Genomic DNA, 17,500 nt, shown 5'->3' on the forward strand with positions numbered 1-17,500 from the left:
GCGGTGTATCTGTGTGTGTATCTGTGTGTGTATCTGTAGCGGTGTATCTGTGTGTGTACAAAATAGTTGATTTCCAAATTTATACAACTTGTATTATTATTATATTTTGTGGTCTTTAAATCAGCCTGTTTTGTTAAAGTAAGATCCTTTTTATTTAACCAAAATCACACACACAAAAGAGTCAGACCATAAGTTCAATTTTTATTATTTTAATCCACTGAAGTCAACACAGATCAATGATTCCCCCCCAAAAAACCCCAGTACTCTACAGAACATAACAGAGAGAGAAAGGGAGGGAGGGGGGGGAGGGAGAGGGAGGGAGAGGGGGGAGAGAGAGGAGGAGAGACAGGATCTTTTCCATCTGCGCACCAAGGGGAGGGAGAAATAGGGGAAGAGGAACTCGAGGATAGAGAACGGATGGTGATAGAGGAGAGCAGCGTGCCTCCATCACCAACTTTGCAAATTCAGTCCAGTTCCCGTCTACCCGTGATAATTGTAGTGGTTGTTGAAAAGTAGGTTTCTGTGGTAATTTGTGATGCTAGTGGTTTTGGGAATATCATTGTGTGTGTGTGTCTGTCTGTCTGTCTATCTGTGTGTGTGTCTGTCTGTCTGTCTGTCTGTCTGTCTGTCTGTCTGTCTGTCTGTGTGTGTGTCTGTCTGTCTGTCTGTCTGTCTGTGTGTGTGTATGTCTGTCTTTGTGTGAGTGTGTGTATCTCTGTGTATGTCTGTCTGTGTGTGTTTATCTGTGTATCTGTGTGTGTGTGTCTGTGTATCTGTGTGTGTGTGTGTGTGTGTATTTATCTGTGTATCTGTGTGTGTGTGTGTGTGTGTGTGTGTGTGTGTGTGTGTGTGTGTGTATCTGTGTGTGTGTGTGTGTGTGTATCTGTGTGTGTGTGTGTATCTGTGTGTGTGTGTCTGTGTATCTGTGTGTGTGTGTGTCTGTGTATCTGTGTGTGTGTGTGTGTGTGTATTTATCTGTGTATCTGTGTGTGTGTGTGTATCTTCACATCATCTTAACTCAGTAGTGTTGGTGTCTAACCCTAACCTAACCTAACCAAACCGTTTTACAACGTTAACCACGCGTTTAAAACGGCGAGGGCCACCACTAGGGGGGGGGGTCAGATTAGAGACGAAGGGGGGAGACAAATGGCCGATATCAGATGGTCTTGGGAGGACCTGTGGTTAAACCTCCGAGCGGATGTGGCGTCGGGCAGGTGGGGAGAAAGAACTGGGCACCCGATACCTCACTCACGACACGAAAACACCGAAAACAGCGGACACATCATCAGCACACCGAGGGATTTCATTTACATACCGGACAATTTAGTCATCAGGTCTCAAAAGATCAGCATCGCTTCTTTAAAAAGAGCCTTCATAGATACAGTGTGCTATCAATATCTTACAGAACAGGCAGGCAAGGCAAGTGCTCAACAAAATAATCCTAAAAAAACGTACAGAGACATATCCATCACAAATAAAAAAGGATGCAAGCTCACGTACATTTTAATCATTTGGATTGTTACAGGTGCAAAAAAAACAAACAAACGGCTCAAAACTGGGTGAATGGTCGTATATAGCACCGAGTGCAGAGAGGCTGTCGGCAAAACTCACACCTAGCTTCTTCATCGTAGTGTCTGTCTGTATCCTGAACGATATACACCGGATAATATGGAAGCTTGGTGCCCTGACAACCTTTTAAAAGGGTAACTTTTTGGTATTTTGCAACCTGGACTATACCTTGTAACGTTAATCGGCCAATTAGCGTCCACTAAAAGTTCTGTTTTTTGCAGCTGACAGACTCGGATTATTATTCTAAGTGTCTGACAACATTATGGGATGGATCCCTGCAGAGATAGACCTTTTAGTTAAAGAGTAAGATCCTTTTAGTTTAACATGAAACAGCCCCGAAATCACCATCACCAGACTCCACCAGACTCCATGTAAATAATCAGGACTTTTAGCGTGTATAGAGCCAGCATATCTCCACCAGACTCCATGTAAATAATCAGGACTTTTAGCGTGTATAGAGCCAGCATATTACCACCAGACTCCATGTAAATAATCAGGACTTTTAGCATGTATAGAGCCAGCATATCTCCACCAGACTCCATGTAAATAATCAGGACTTTTAGCGTGTATAGAGCCAGCATATCTCCACCAGACTCCATGTAAATAATCAGGACTTTTAGTGTGTATAGACCCAGCATATTTCCCCAGACTCCATGTAAATAATCAGGACTTTTAGCGTGTATAGAGCCAGCATATCTCCACCAGACTCCATGTAAATAATCAGGACTTTTAGCGTGTATAGAGACAGCATATTTCCACCAGACTCCATGTAAATAATCAGGACTTTTATCATCGTAAAACACACTTCATTCAAAGTGGACAGAAACTAAATAAAACTACCAAAAGCCGTCTTGGTTCATCTTTCCACTGTTCCAACAATCACCACTCTGGTTTGGTTGAAATAAACCCTTAATTCACCCATTTACATATGGAGATATGCTGGCTCTATACACGCTTAAAAGTCCTGATTATTTACATGGAGTGAACCTGGGGAAAAATGCGCCCACACGCCTAAAAGTCTTATATTACATGGAGTCTGGTGAGAGATATGCTGACTCTGATAACACTAAAGCCTGATTATTTACATGGAGTCTGGTGGAGATATGCTGGCTCTATACGCGCTAAAAGTCCTGATTATTTACATGGAGTCTGGTGTAGTTTGGTGATGGTGATTTCGGGGCTGTTTCATGTTAAACTAAAAGGATCTTACTCTTTAACTAAAAGCTCTATCTCTGTAGGGATCCATCCCATAATGTTGTCAGACACGTAGAATAATAATCTGAGTCTGTCAGCTGCAACAACAAAACTTTTAAGAAAATAGGGTCCAGGTTGAAAAATACCAAAGAGACCCTTTTAACGAACATGTTTCAAAAACAAAATGTTAATGCCACCCCATATTCAGGGCGGAGTTGAATGAGTGGTTTAACCCTAAAATGCCCTTTCTTTTCCCTTTCAGTGCAGTCAGCTCTTTCCAAAAAATTACTTAAAGTGATACAAAATATACATACATTTGTTTTTTTAAATGAGGAAAATGCAAAAGGAAGAACAAGGTGAATTGTTCTGCTGCACAAAAATCAAGTATACAGAAACTTTACAGTACAGGCTGTTAGTAGTGGTTGGTAGTTTGAGTTATTTTGGGACAACAATGAAACTTTTGTACTCAAACAATCTCAAAGCTCAACAGTGAGTACACTTACATGCATGTAATATTCCAGTTTTCTGACTAAGCTGTTTAATCGGCTAATAGAAATGATCATTCCTCTAATATTCCCGTTTTTGGTTTCTTTGATTTCTTCAGATTTTGGACATAAAGGTGGACGGGGCATCGGTTATTTTCCTCAAAACTGTATCTGGCCTCGTTAACTTCTGTTCAAGTTTCCCTCCTTCATGTACTGTCTGTGTGTGTGTGTGTGTGTGTGTGTGTGTGTGTGTGTTTGTGTGCCTGAGACACACACACAAACACACACACAGAGACAGACACACACACTCTCCCAACATCCCAACACACACACACAAGCTCACACACACTCCCAACACACACACTCCCAAAAACTCACACACACTCCCAACCCCCAACACACACACACACACGCACAAGTTCACACACACTCCCAATACACACACTCCCAAAAACTCACACACACTCCCAACACACACACTCCCAAAAACTCACACACATTCCCAACACACACACACACACACACACACACACACACACACACACACACACACTCCCAACACACTCACTCCCAACACACACACACAAGCTCACACACACACGAGCCGTGAAATCTATTCAGAGCGCCTGATTTTATTAATTTAAATACCGATATTCGGCGCTAGCGTGGCGATTCTCCAATCTCACAGAGAAGGACGATATACAGCTGAACCGATATCTGGTCCCAGCCCTGTTGGTCCGTAGTTTATTTCTAAAGAAACACGACAGCGTATGAAAGGCTCCATCTCCTCGTACCTCACGTTATGTAGCAGACGCTTTTATATATACAGTACAGGCCAAAAGTTTGGACACACCTTCTCATTCAATGTGTTTCTTTATTTTCATGACTATTTACATTGTAGATTCTCACTGAAGGCATCAAAACTATGAATGAACACATATGGAATTATGTACTTAACAAAAAAGTGTGAAATAACTGAAAACATGTCTTATATTTTAGATTCTTCAAAGTAGCCACCCTTTGCTTTTTGTGATAACTCTGCAAACCCTTGGTGTTCTCTCAATGAGCTTCATGAGGTAGTCACCTGAAATGGTTTTACCTTCACAGGTGTGCTTTGTCAGGGTTCATTAGTGGAAGTTTTTCCCTTATTAATAAAAAAAGCAAAGGATGGCTACTTTGAGGAATCTAAAATATAAGACATGTTTTCAGTTATTTCTGTTGGCCTATAATTCCATATGTGTTCATTCATAGTTTTGATGCCTTCAGTGAGAATCTACAATGTAAATAGTCATGAAAATAAAAAGGAAACGGATTGAATGAGAAGGTGTGTCCTAACGTTTGGCCTGTACTGTACATGTCCAAAGAAGGTTGACATGACCCCATTTTAATTTCAGAATAAAAGTGGAATATTAGTGCATGTAAGCGTAATCAGCGGAGGCTTTATTGACTTGACTTTCCCCCTGAAGTTGCCGCATTAACGCGACAGACCAGCATGCTGAACAACAGCGCATTACGAGAGATTGTAAACACGTGCAGTTTCTAAAAAAAATAAACAAAAAATGCCTTCCTCATGAAACATAACTTTCTGAGCCAAGAGGGCGACTGGACAGCTGCAACACGTGCAGCAAAAAAAGGACACAAAAAAAACAAAAGGGTTACACTTTACTTTAACTTTTCTACATAAGACTGACATGACACTGTCATGAACGTGTCATAAAACATTATGAACAAGTCATAAACGTTTATGACATAACTCTTTTTTTAGTAAGCGTCATTCGGTTTTGTCATGACACGTTATGGTTAGGGTTATGATTATGGTTAGGGTTCATGTATTCATGACAGTGTCATGTCACTCTTATGTAGAAAACTTAAAGTAAAGTGTTACCAAAAAATGTAAACAAATTAAAATTCATCGATAATGAAACTGGGCCTCTCGGAGGCCTGAGGGGCAATTTCTCTCTCTGTTTACATATCTTCTTAAAATCTCCTCTTCAGGATATCTGCATGTAACTGATCCCTATGTGGCAGATTGACATCAAAATGTTCAGAACTAAACTCAGCTTTCTGTACAGCGAGGTCCAAATTCGTCCTAGAACAAAGAGTAAAGAGATCATTTGACCCCAAAGCTGAAACATTGAAAGTTAGCTTTTAATAATCTTAAAATCTCTCGTGAAAACGAACCTACACGCTCATGTGGACGAACGGTTTTGCCGCTGTGACCGAGCGTCACAAGCTAGCCTCGCTGGCTCCTAATTCGCCGTGTGAAAATAAGGGCTCCTGCACACCGGCTCCGTGGTCGTTGAGCGTGTCCGGTTTTATTTCGGCTCCCATGTTAACCGGTTAGAGCGTGCACGCCGCCTCAGGCGCGGCTCGAGCCCGAAAACGCGCGCCTGCTAGAAATAGAACAGACGCTTATTTTTGCGTTTCCAGGCAAAATAGAATACGAAAAAAGATGTTTATATGTCGTTTTGACACAAATACGTATTAATAAATGACATTTTCATGTTTGAAAGTCTCGAGGTTTTGATATAAATGCAGATATTTGAATGTAATTTAAAAAAAATAATTATAATAATTATCAATTTTCAAATATTGCAACCTGTCAACACAGAAGGAAATACTCTGGAGCCTATTTTGGCGACGTTGTCTTTGCTGTAATCAAAAAGAACACGCCATTATTTCATTTTATCAATGGGGAAACATGCATGTGTCCAGACGAGGCTAGCAGCAGCAGCTGCAGCAGCAGCAGCGCCGCATCAGACACCTTTCTCGTGTGCAAAGACGTAGAAAACGCCACGCAGGTGACACGCCACGCTCACGGCACGCTCAAGGCTCTTACATACTAGACGCAGCCCAGCTGGCGCGTGCAAACGTGACGTCATGGGATCACCGTGACTATTTATACCTGCGCTGGTGGTCGAGACACTAGCTGCAGTCTTCTCCTGAACAGAGGAGGCGCTGATGAGCGAAGGCTGCCGACTTTGCTCTTTTTACGGACGAGAAGAAGAAGAAGAAAAGGGTAAAACAACGGCAGAACTGGCAGCAGCAGCAGCGCTGACGTCAATGCTTGGATCTGATTGGATGAGCTACTTGGATCTGATTGGATGAGCTACTTGGATCTGATTGGATGAGCTACTTGGTGGGACCGAGCCTTTCGTTCGCCATTAAAAGAGCTCGTCCAGGCTTCCTGTTTCTGCTTTGTCGCGCACCGCTGAAAAAAAATAAATAAAAAGAGCCGTGCACGACCTCGGCTCGCGCGCCATAAATTGGGCGCGCCGGCAGGATATTACATCATTCTGACATCACGATGGCGCGCCACCTTGGATGTACAGGGGTCACCAACCTTTTCTAATCTGAGAGCTACTTCACTACTGGGTAGTGAGTCATACGAAGGGCTACCAGTTTGATACACTCTTCTGAAATAACAAATTTGCTCAGTTTGCCTTTAGTTATATATGATTATTAATAGTTATATATGATTATTAATGATTAATCATAGTTATATATGATTATTAATGATTAATCATAGTTATATATGATTATTAATGATTAATCATAGTTATATATGATTATTAATGATTAATGATGCTTATCTATGTGAAGACACTGATCATGTTAATGATTTCTCACAATAATTATCAACAATGACTTAACAAGGTGGGAAACAGATAATATCAATATTCAATGTTCATTTTTAGAACAGGCCTGAGGGCTCCTCATGTGGTCCTTGGGGGCTACCTGGTGTTGGTGACCCCTGGTCTAGTATATAAGAGCCTTAACGCCACGCAGCCAGTGTGCAGGAGCTGTAAGAAAGGGAGAGATTCTGCCGAATCTGGCAATATCTAAACCACATTTCTGTTCTGTGTTATCGCTGATCTATTTATAGAGACGCGTCAGTCATCTTTCAGAGGGTAAAAGGGTAAAAAAAATCTAAACAACAAAAAACAGCAACAGAAAAGCTGCTTCAATTCACTTGATCCTTCCTGTGACAATGGAATATGGCAGGAAAGAGGAAACTAAATGGAATAACTCTTTGCGAGTGTGCATGGCATGAAGTGACAGAGTGGTAGTGAGGAAGAAGAATGGATAGAGTGTGTGTGTGTGTGTGTGTGTGTTGGGAGTGTGTGTTGTGTGTGTGTGTGTGTGTGTGGGGGTGCAGATGTGTGACCAGATGTGAGGACAGCAGTCAGAGCGGCCTCTGGTCCCGCGTTGCCCTGCAGCCCCCGGGCCCGGCAGAGGAGAGGACTCATCCCAGGCTGGTGATGTTGGCTTTCCCACCGGGCGGAGCCACGATGCGCTGAGTGTTTCGACGAGGAACGTTGTCGTCTATTTGAGCCCCTTAAAAATCAAAAAAACAAAAGAGATATCGTACAACGTAACTCGGATGCCTTGTTGTGAACAAGTGCCTGGAATTAAAAAGGTAACTTCACTCTATTTCCCTATGCTTTTGTGTGTAAAGTGACTTCGATATCGGTCCAGTATTAAGCGAGAACGAAGAGGAACAAGCTGCTGGACAATTGGGTCAGTCAGCGTCCACTGAAAGTTCTGTTGTTGCCGCTGACAGACTCAGATTATTATTCTAAGTGTCTGACAACATTATGGGATGGATCCCTACAGAGATAGACCTTTTAGTTAAAGAGTAAGATCCTTTTAGTTTAACATGAAACAGCCCCGAAATCACCATCACCAAACTCCACCAGACTCCATGTAAATAATCAGGACTTTTAGCGTGTATAGAGCCAGCATATCTCCACCAGACTCCATGTAAATAATCAGGACTTTTAGCGTGTATAGAGCCAGCATATCTCCACCAGACTCCATGTAAATAATCAGGACTTTTAGTGTGAATAGAGCCAGCATATCTCCACCAGACTCCATGTAAATAATCAGGACTTTTAGCGTGTATAGAGCCAGCATATCTCCACCAGACTCCATGTAAATAATCAGGACTTTTAGCGTGTATAGAGCCAGCATATCTCCACCAGACTCCATGTAAATAATCAGGACTTTTAGCGTGTATAGAGCCAGCATATCTCCACCAGACTCAATGTAAATAATCAGGACTTTTAGCGTGTATAGAGCCAGCATAACTCCACCAGACTCCATGTAAATAATCAGGACTTTTAGCGTGTATAGAGCCAGCATAACTCCACCAGACTCCATGTAAATAATCAGGACTTTTAGCGTGTATAGAGTCAGCATATTTCCACATGTAAATGGGTGAATTAAGGGTTTATTTCAACCAAACCAGAGTGGTGATTGTTGAAACAGTGGAAAAGATGAACCAAGACGGCTTTTGATAGTTTTATTTAGTTTGTCTGTCCACTTTGAATGAAGTGTGTTTTACGATGATAAAAGTCCTGATTATTTACATGGTGGTGAATGTCTCTTCTACATAAAATCTGATGTATGTTTCTAGTGATTTAATGGTGATTTTGGGGCTGTTTTCATGTTAAACTAAAAGGATCTTACTCTTTAACTAAAAAGCTCTATCTCTGTAGGGATCCATCCCATAATGTTGTCAGACACTTAGAATAATAATCTGAGTCTAGCGTCCAGGTTGCCCTTTAAACGTGCGCTTTCACTCACCGGACAGACTGAAGCCGGACTGGTGCAGGTTGCGGACCGGCTGGTGAGTGACCTGCTGCTGCGGCTGAGGCTGCTTCACCGGCGCGGTCTTCACCGCGGAGACCGTGGACGTCAGCTTGGGAGTCACAGTCACCTCGCACACCGGCCCGTCGTACTGGCCCCGGGGGACGCCTCGCACCTCTGTGAGCTAAACAAACACACCCCCACCCGTCAGACCGCCAGCTGGGGTAGTAAGGATGTAGATTCTCTGTAACTCAGAGCTGCATTCTCTCTAATGTCTAATGTCCAGCATGGAGAGACTCCACTGGCTCCAACAACAAGGCTTATACTGGTCTCTTTAAGAGAATGGCAGGGCTGGTGTGTGTGTGTGTGTGTGTGTGTGTGTGTGTGTGTGTGTGTGTGTATGTGTGTGTGTGGGAGGTTGGGAGTGTGTGAGAGTGTGTGTGTGTGTGTGTGTGTGTGTTGGGAGTGTGTGTGTGTGTGTGTGTGTGTGTGTGTGTATGTGTGTGTTGGGAGGTTGGGAGTGTGTGAGTGTGTGTGTGTGTGTGTGTGTGTGTGTGTGTTGGGAGGTTGGAGTGTGTGTGTTGGGAGTGTGTGTGTGTTGGGAGGTTGGGAATGTGTGTGTGTGTTGGGAGGTTAGAATGTGTATGTGTGTGTGTGGGAAGTGTGTGTGTGTGTGTGTGTGTGTGTGTGTTGGGAAGTTTGAGTGGTGTGTGTGTGTGTGTGTGTGTGTGTGTGTGTGTGTGTTGTGTGTGTGTGTGTGTTAGGTGTGTGTGTGTGTGTGTTGTGTGTGTGTGTTAGGTGTGTGTGTGTGTGTGTTGGGAGGTTAGTATTATTGTATTGTGTTGGGAGGTTGGGTATTTGTGTGTTTGTATGTGTGTGTGTGTATATATATGTGTGTGTGTGTGTGTGTGTGTTGTGTTTATGTATATGTGTGTATGTGTGTATGTGTGTGTATATATATGTGTGTGTGTGTGTGATATGTGTTGTGTGTGTGTGTGTGTGTGTGTGTATTTATATGTGTGTGTGTATGTATATGTATTTTTTTTTTTTTTTATGTGTGTGTATGTGTATGTGTGATTGTGTGTGATTGTTGTGTATGTGATTGTGTGTGTATGTGTGTGTGTGTATATATATATATGTGTGTTTTGTGTGTGTGTGATTGTTGTTGTGTAATTTGTGTGTGTGTGTGTATATGTATGTATATGTATGTATATATATGTGTGTGTGTATGTGTGTGTGTGTGTGGTGTTTATGTATGTGTGTGTGTGTGTATATATATGTGTGTGTGTGTGTATATATATATATATTGTATATGTATATATGTGTATGTGTGTGTTTTGTGTGTGTGTGTATATATGTATATATGTGTGGTTATATATATGTATATGTGTGTGTGTGTTTGTGTTGTGTGTGTGTGTGTGTGTGTGTATATGTATGTGTGTGTGTATATGTATGTATATGTGTGTATGTATATATGTGTATGTGTGTGTGTGTGTGTGTGTGTGTGTATATGTATGTATATATATGTGTGTATGTGTGTATGTGTGTGTGTGATTGTGTGTGTGTGTGTTAGAGCTCACCCTGCTGCGAGCCTTGATCCTCTTGTACACGTGGTCGGAGAAGGGCTTGCGGCTGACGTAGCGGCCGCAGCCCTCCGTGGGGTGAAGGCTGCCCTCCTCCAGCACCATCTTGCCCTGGCTGATCACCACCACCGGGCCACCGCGCACTTCTGTGCCCTCGAAGATGTTGTACTCCACAGCCTGGGGAAAAGAAGAAGAGATGCACGGTTCATACGCATTTTAACCGTGACTTTTCGGCAAATTTCCCTGACTGTGTGTTCCTGAAAATGCCAGTCGACATTCTCCAATAAGAATACTAATGAGTGTTAAAGTTTCCCCTCAGAGGTTTAACTAGAACATGAATGATGATGTCTGTGGTTCGTAGCGGGATTCTTAATATCGCTCCCCGAATACAACGCTGAGGTTAAGACGACATGAAAATACTGAAAATTCATTCATTCATTTCAAAATAATGAAAAGAATTTAATAATCACATATTATTATGTGGTGTTAAAAACAATTCTATGACTTTTCCAAAACATTTCTGGGTCTTTTTATGTTTCCAAAACCTTTCCAGGGCCTGGAATTTGCATTTTTTTTAAATTCCATAACTTTTCCAGGTTTTTCCAAAACGTATATGAACCCTGGAGATGTGACTAAATAATTTGGCCCGTTTACAAAAACTTTCTATATCAGAATTATGACAAAAAAGTGACGTTGAAAAAAGTGACAAATGTTGGAAAAAGCTACAAAAACGCAGAAAAAAACAAACATTTATTATTTATTTTTTTTAAACGCTAAAAAAAAAAAAGACCAAAAAAATTTGGAAAAGTGACAAAAAAACATCAAAAACATCGGGAAAAAAGCGACAAAATGGTTGTTTGTCTGGTTTAGTTTGGACATTGAAGGCATCAAAACTATGAATGAACACATATGGAATTATGTACTTAACAAAAAAGTGTGAAATAACTGAAAACATGTCTTATATTTTAGATTCTTCAAAGTAGCCACCCTTTGCTTTTTGTGATAACTCTGCAAACCCTTGGTGTTCTCTCAATGAGCTTCATGAGGTAGTCACCTGAAATGGTTTTACCTTCACAGGTGTGCTTTGTCAGGGTTCATTAGTGGAAGTTTTTCCCCTTATTAATAAAAAAGCAAAGGGTGGCTACTTGGAAGAATCTAAAATATAAGACATGTTTTCAGTTATTTCACACTTTTTTGTTAAGTACATAATTCCATATGTGTTCATTCATAGTTTTGATGCCTTCAGTGAGAATCTACAATGTAAATAGTCATGAAAATAAAAAGGAAACTCATTGAATGAGAAGGTGTGTCCAAACTTTTGGCCTGTACTGTATACGCACAGTATGTATTAATAACTAATAAAATAAATGTAAATAAGTAATAAAATAAGTTAAACAGTATAGTAAAAAGGAACGCTACAGCAGAGTAAGTACAGTGGCATGAAAAAATTGACAAAAACATTATTTAAAAAAAATGCCAAAAAAGTGACAACAAAATTGGAAAGAAATTGACAAAAATGTGGAGAGAAGTAGTCACGATTATTTCAGTCAATATTGAAATCACGATAATTTAACACGATTACTCGTTGGCTTCTGGACAGATGTTGCAATTATTGAACTTAGAAAAACAGTGGAAAAAGTTAAATAAATCAACAGTAAAAAAACATGTCTGGGACACATGAATGGTTAGAAACCGGGAGGATGAGCCCGGCAGAGTCTGACCAGGTTGTGGCTCTTAGCCGAGATGATCTTGGTGACGTCCGGGTCCCACAGCACCAGGTCAGCGTCCGAGCCCACGGCGATGCGCCCCTTACGGGGGAACAGGTTGAAGATCTTGGCTGCGTTCGTGCTCGTCACCGCCACGAACTGGTTCTCGTCCATCTTGCCAGTCACCTTTTTTATTAAAAAAAAAAAAAAATCTTATTATTAGGGCTTTATTCAGCCAAAGAAAAGCTCGAGTCGACCGAAATGCTACCGACTCTTCAACCAATAGGCTGGTCGTTGGGGAATGTAGCGGGAATAGACCTTTTCCTACTATGACATGTTGACATGTCATAGTAGGACATGTGTGTTCAAAACCATTACTGATGGCTGCATCCCACTTAGGAGAGGTCCTGGTATTAAACCATTACTGATGGCTGCATCCCACTTAGGAGAGGTCCTGGTATTAAACCATTACTGATGGCTGCATTCCACTTAGGAGAGGCCCTGGTATTAAACCATTACTGATGGCTGCATTCCACTTAGGAGAGGCCCTGGTATTAAACCATTACTGATGGCTGCATTCCACTTAGGAGAGGCCCTGGTATTAAACCATTAATGATGGCTGCATTCCACTTAGAGAGGAGTCCCTGGTATTAAACCATTACTGATGGCTGCATTCCACTTAGGAGAGGTCCAGTAATTAAACCACCATTACTGATGGCTGCATTCCACTTAGGAGAGGTCCTGGTATTAAACCATTACTGATGGCTGCATTCCACTTAGGAGAGGTCCTGGTATTAAACCATTACTGATGGCTGCATTCCACTTAGGAGAGGTCCTGGTATTAAACCATTACTGATGGCTGCATTCCACTTAGGAGGGTCCTGGTATTAAACCATTACTGATGGCTGCATTCCACTTAGGAGAGACCTTGGTATTAAACCATTACTGATGGCTGCATTCCACTTAGGAGAGGTCCTGGTATTAAACCATTACTGATGGCTGCATTCCACTTAGGAGAGACCCTGGTATTAAACCATTACTGATGGCTGCATTCCACTTAGGAGAGGTCCTGGTATTAAACCATTACTGATGGCTGCATCCCACTTAGGAGAGGTCCTGGTATTAAACCATTACTGATGGCTGCATTCCACTTAGGAGAGGTCCTGGTATTAAACCATTACTGATGGCTGCATCCCACTTAGGAGAGACCCTGGTATTAAACCATTACTGATGGCTGCATTCCACTTAGGAGAACCCTGGTATTAAACCATTACTGATGGCTGCATTTCACTAGAGAGGTCCTGGTATTAAACCATTACTGATGGCTGCATTCCACTTAAGGGAGAGGTCCTGGTATTAAACCATTACTGATGGCTGCATTCCACTTAGGAGAGCCCTGGTATTAAACCATTACTGATGGCTGCATTCCACTTAAGAGAGGCCCTGGTATTAAACCATTACTGATGGCTGCATTCCACTTAGGAGAGCCCTGGTATTAAACCATTACTGATGGCTGCATTCCCACTTAGGAGAGACCCTGGTATTAAACCATTACTGATGGCTGCATTCCACTTAGGAGAGGTCCTGGTATTAAACCATTACTGATGGCTGCATCCCACTTAGGAGAGGTCCTGATATTAAACCATTACTGATGGCTGCATTCCACTTAGGAGAGGTCCTGGTATTAAACCATTACTGATGGCTGCATCCCACTTAGGAGAGACCCTGGTATTAAACCATTACTGATGGCTGCATTCCACTTAGGAGAGGCCCTGGTATTAAACCATTACTGATGGCTGCATCCCACTTAGAGAGGCCCTGGTATTAAACCATTAATGATGGCTGCATTCCACTTAGGAGAGGTCCTGGTATTAAACCATTACTGATGGCTGCATTCCACTTAGGAGAGGCCCTGGTATTAAACCATTACTGATGGCTGCATTCCACTTAAGAGAGGCCCTGGTATTAAACCATTACTGATGGCTGCATTCCACTTAGGAGAGGCCCTGGTATTAACACCATTACTGATGGCTGCATTCCACTTAGGAGAGGCCCTGGTATTAAACCATTACTGATGGCTGCATTCCACTTAGGAGAGGCCCTGGTATTAAACCATTACTGATGGCTGCATTCCACTTAGGAGGCCTGGTATTAAACCATTACTGGCATCCACGGAGAGGTCCTGGTATTAAACCATTACTGATGGCTGCATTCCACTTAGGAGAGACCCTGGTATTAAACCATTACTGATGGCTGCATTCCACTTAGAGAGACCCTGGTATTAAACCATTACTATATGGCTGCATTCCCTTAGGAGGTCCTGTATTAAACCATTACTGATGGCTGCATTCCACTTAGGAGAGACCCTGGTATTAAACCATTACTGATGGCTGCATTCCACTTAGGAGAGGTCCTGGTATTAAACCATTACTGATGGCTGCATTCCACTTAGGAGAGACCCTGCTATTAAACCATTACTGGTGGCTGCATCCCACTTAGGAGAGGTCCTGGTATTAAACCATTACTGATGGCTGCATTCCACTTAGGAGAAGCCCTGGTATTAAACCATTACTGATGGCTGCATTCCACTTAGGAGAGGCCCTGGTATTAAACCATTACTGATGGCTGCATTCCACTTAGGAGAGGCCCTGGTATTAAAACCATTACTGATGGCTGCATTCCACTTAGAGAGGTCCTGGTATTAAACCATTACTGATGGCTGCATCCCACTTAGGAGAGGCCCTGGTATTAAACCATTACTGATGGCTGCATTCCACTTAGGAGAGGCCTCGTATTAAACCATTACTGATGGCTGCATTCCACTTAGGAGAGGTCCTGGTATTAAACCATTACTGATGGCTGCATTCCACTTAGGAGAGGCCCTGGTATTAAACCATTACTGATGGCTGCACTCCACTTAGGAGGCCCTGGTATTAAACCATTACTGATGGCTGCATTCCACTAAGGAGAGACCCTGGTATTAAACCATTACTGATGGCTGCATTCCACTTAGGAGAGGTCCTGGTATTAAACCATTACTGATGGCTGCATTCCACTTAGGAGAGGCCCTGGTATTAAACCATTACTGATGGCTGCATTCCACTTAGGAGAGGCCCTGGTATTAAACCATTACTGATGGCTGCATTCCACTTAGGAGAGGCCCTGGTATTAAACCATTACTGATGGCTGCATTCCACTTAGGAGAGGCCCTGGTATTAAACCATTACTGATGGCTGCATTCCACTTAGGAGAGACCCTGGTATTAAACCATTACTGATGGCTGCATTCCACTTAGGAGAGGTCCTGGTATTAAACCATTACTGATGGCTGCATTCCACTTAGGAGAGGTCCTGGTATTAAACCATTACTGATGGCTGCATTCCACTTAGGAGAGGTCCTGGTATTAAACCATTAATGATGGCTGCATTCCACTTAGGAGAGGCCCTGGTATTAAACCATTAATGATGGCTGCATTCCACTTAGGAGAGGTCCTGGTATTGTTCATGCTGACTCACTGAAATATCTTACTGGGACACTTGATGGAACTGAGCCATCGTTAATGTTATCAATTTCAGCTGTGCTTTTCCTACTACAAGTCAACATGTCTGCTGTGAAAAAAGGTCCATTATGTCTAAAATAAGGCCCTAAGGCCAGAGAAATCTGACTCCAATTACGTAATTCCTGAGCCTTCTTTAATCGGACTTAATGTTTACCAAAACACAAGGATCAATCTGAGACGAAGAGTTCAGTTAAGCTAAGTTTACCGAGTCCAGCATAAGATTTTACAACACAGCTGTGGGTTCACACTTCAGCATCTAAGTTTCCCTGGCAACAATTCAATTCAATTTTATTTATAGCATCAATTCATAACAGTAGTTATCTCAAGACACGTTACAGATAGAGTAGGTCTAGACCACACTCTATAATTTACAAAGACCCAACAATTACAGTAATTCCCAGACATTTAAGTCAGAGCTGGTCCACCAAGATCTCGTTTGAATTATGAGCCCTGATCTGTTCTCTCCCTCAGGCTTTTATCCTATCCCGGGGTGGCGTTTTTTGTTTCTAGACAGAAACTGGTATCTTCACACACACACACACACACACACACACACACACACACACACACACACACACACACACACACACACACACACACACACACACACACACACACACCAAGGTCGGGGCCTCTGTGTGGTGCAATGTCCTCTTCCGTTCTCGCAACCTTCAACCAATGCACCACTAAAAGCCTAAACTATTTTTATGACTTAAGCTTAAAAGGTGCCCTGCCACACAAAACCGTTTTTATTTGCATTTTTTTTTTAAATATGTCAGGTCCATATGTGTGTGTGTGTGTGTGTGTGTGTTATGTTATGAATGTGAAAATGAACTGCTACCTCCTCTGTCAGCTCTAATCACTGAACAGAAATAAGCAGAGAAATCCGACCAATCACAAAAGCCGGTCAGTCTGACATCATACTGCCTGAGCTCATTACTATTCATGAGCTCGCCCAGTTGGGATGGGTAAAGGATGCTGACAGCCAGGCTCTCATTGGCTAGCTGTTAGCCCAATCAGATTCAAACAGCTGCAGAAATCGAGCCGAGTCTTCCTGCAGGCTTTCTATACCGCGCTAGAATGGCTTGAAACAAGGTAACCAAGGTTACAGAGTCCACGGTAGACCTTCAGACATAAAACGAAAATAATGTAACGTCCGCAACACTGCTTTAAGCTCCCATATTTAATTTAAAAACGCAACGTTTCGACCCAAACTGGGTCTTCTTCAGGCAAATGGTGAACACATTTGATGAAGGGATATATGTAGGGCTCACATTCAGCTGACACACCATCTGGCTTCAATTAGCCTGATAAGGTGCGAGCTGCCCAAAAAAAGACATTACCACAAAGTCATGAAATAGGTGTGGCAGGGCTCCTTTAACCTTCTGTGCATAGAGAGCCGAAGTCCCGCCCCTTCCGGTGGACCTCATGGGACCTTAAGTCAGAAAAAAATATGAACGGTAGTGAACGGGGAGAAGCAAATTATTTTTTGATCCCGTTTGAATTGAGCCATGGACTACAAATATGATGTTCGTCAGTTTAAAAGATAATTTTTCAACCGAAGAAAGTCTCAGTTAGCCGTAGGTTTGTCGTAGTACCGCTTAGTTTAGTGTGAAACCGTTCAGTGAACTACATCTCCCAGTGAACTACATCTCCCAGTGGACTACATCTCCCAGTGAACTACATCTCCCAGTGGACTACATCTCCCAGTGGACTACATCTCCCAGTGGACTACATCTCCCAGTGTACTACATCTCCCAGTGTACTACATCTCCCAGTGAACTACATCTCCCAGTGAACTACATCTCCCAG

The 17,500-nt window shown here is 42.3% G+C and overlaps 1 protein-coding gene across 1 annotated transcript in view; it reads right to left on the minus strand.

Moving 5' to 3' along the window:
• Positions 1 to 6,957: 6,957 nt before the first annotated feature.
• dpysl2a (dihydropyrimidinase like 2a) overlaps positions 6,958 to 17,500 on the minus strand; it is a 47,692-nt gene continuing 37,149 nt past the window's right edge. The window contains exons 11-14 of the mRNA XM_039804118.1: positions 12,145 to 12,315; positions 10,421 to 10,600; positions 8,838 to 9,024; positions 6,958 to 7,586 (exon numbers count right to left, since the gene is read on the minus strand). Coding sequence (XP_039660052.1) covers positions 7,495 to 7,586; positions 8,838 to 9,024; positions 10,421 to 10,600; positions 12,145 to 12,315 — 630 coding nt within the window. The 3' untranslated portion in view covers positions 6,958 to 7,494. The remainder of the gene's footprint in view (positions 7,587 to 8,837; positions 9,025 to 10,420; positions 10,601 to 12,144; positions 12,316 to 17,500) is intronic.

This window comes from Perca fluviatilis, chromosome 6 (genome assembly GCF_010015445.1).
Source record: "Perca fluviatilis chromosome 6, GENO_Pfluv_1.0, whole genome shotgun sequence".
Lineage (NCBI taxonomy): Eukaryota > Metazoa > Chordata > Actinopteri > Perciformes > Percidae > Perca > Perca fluviatilis.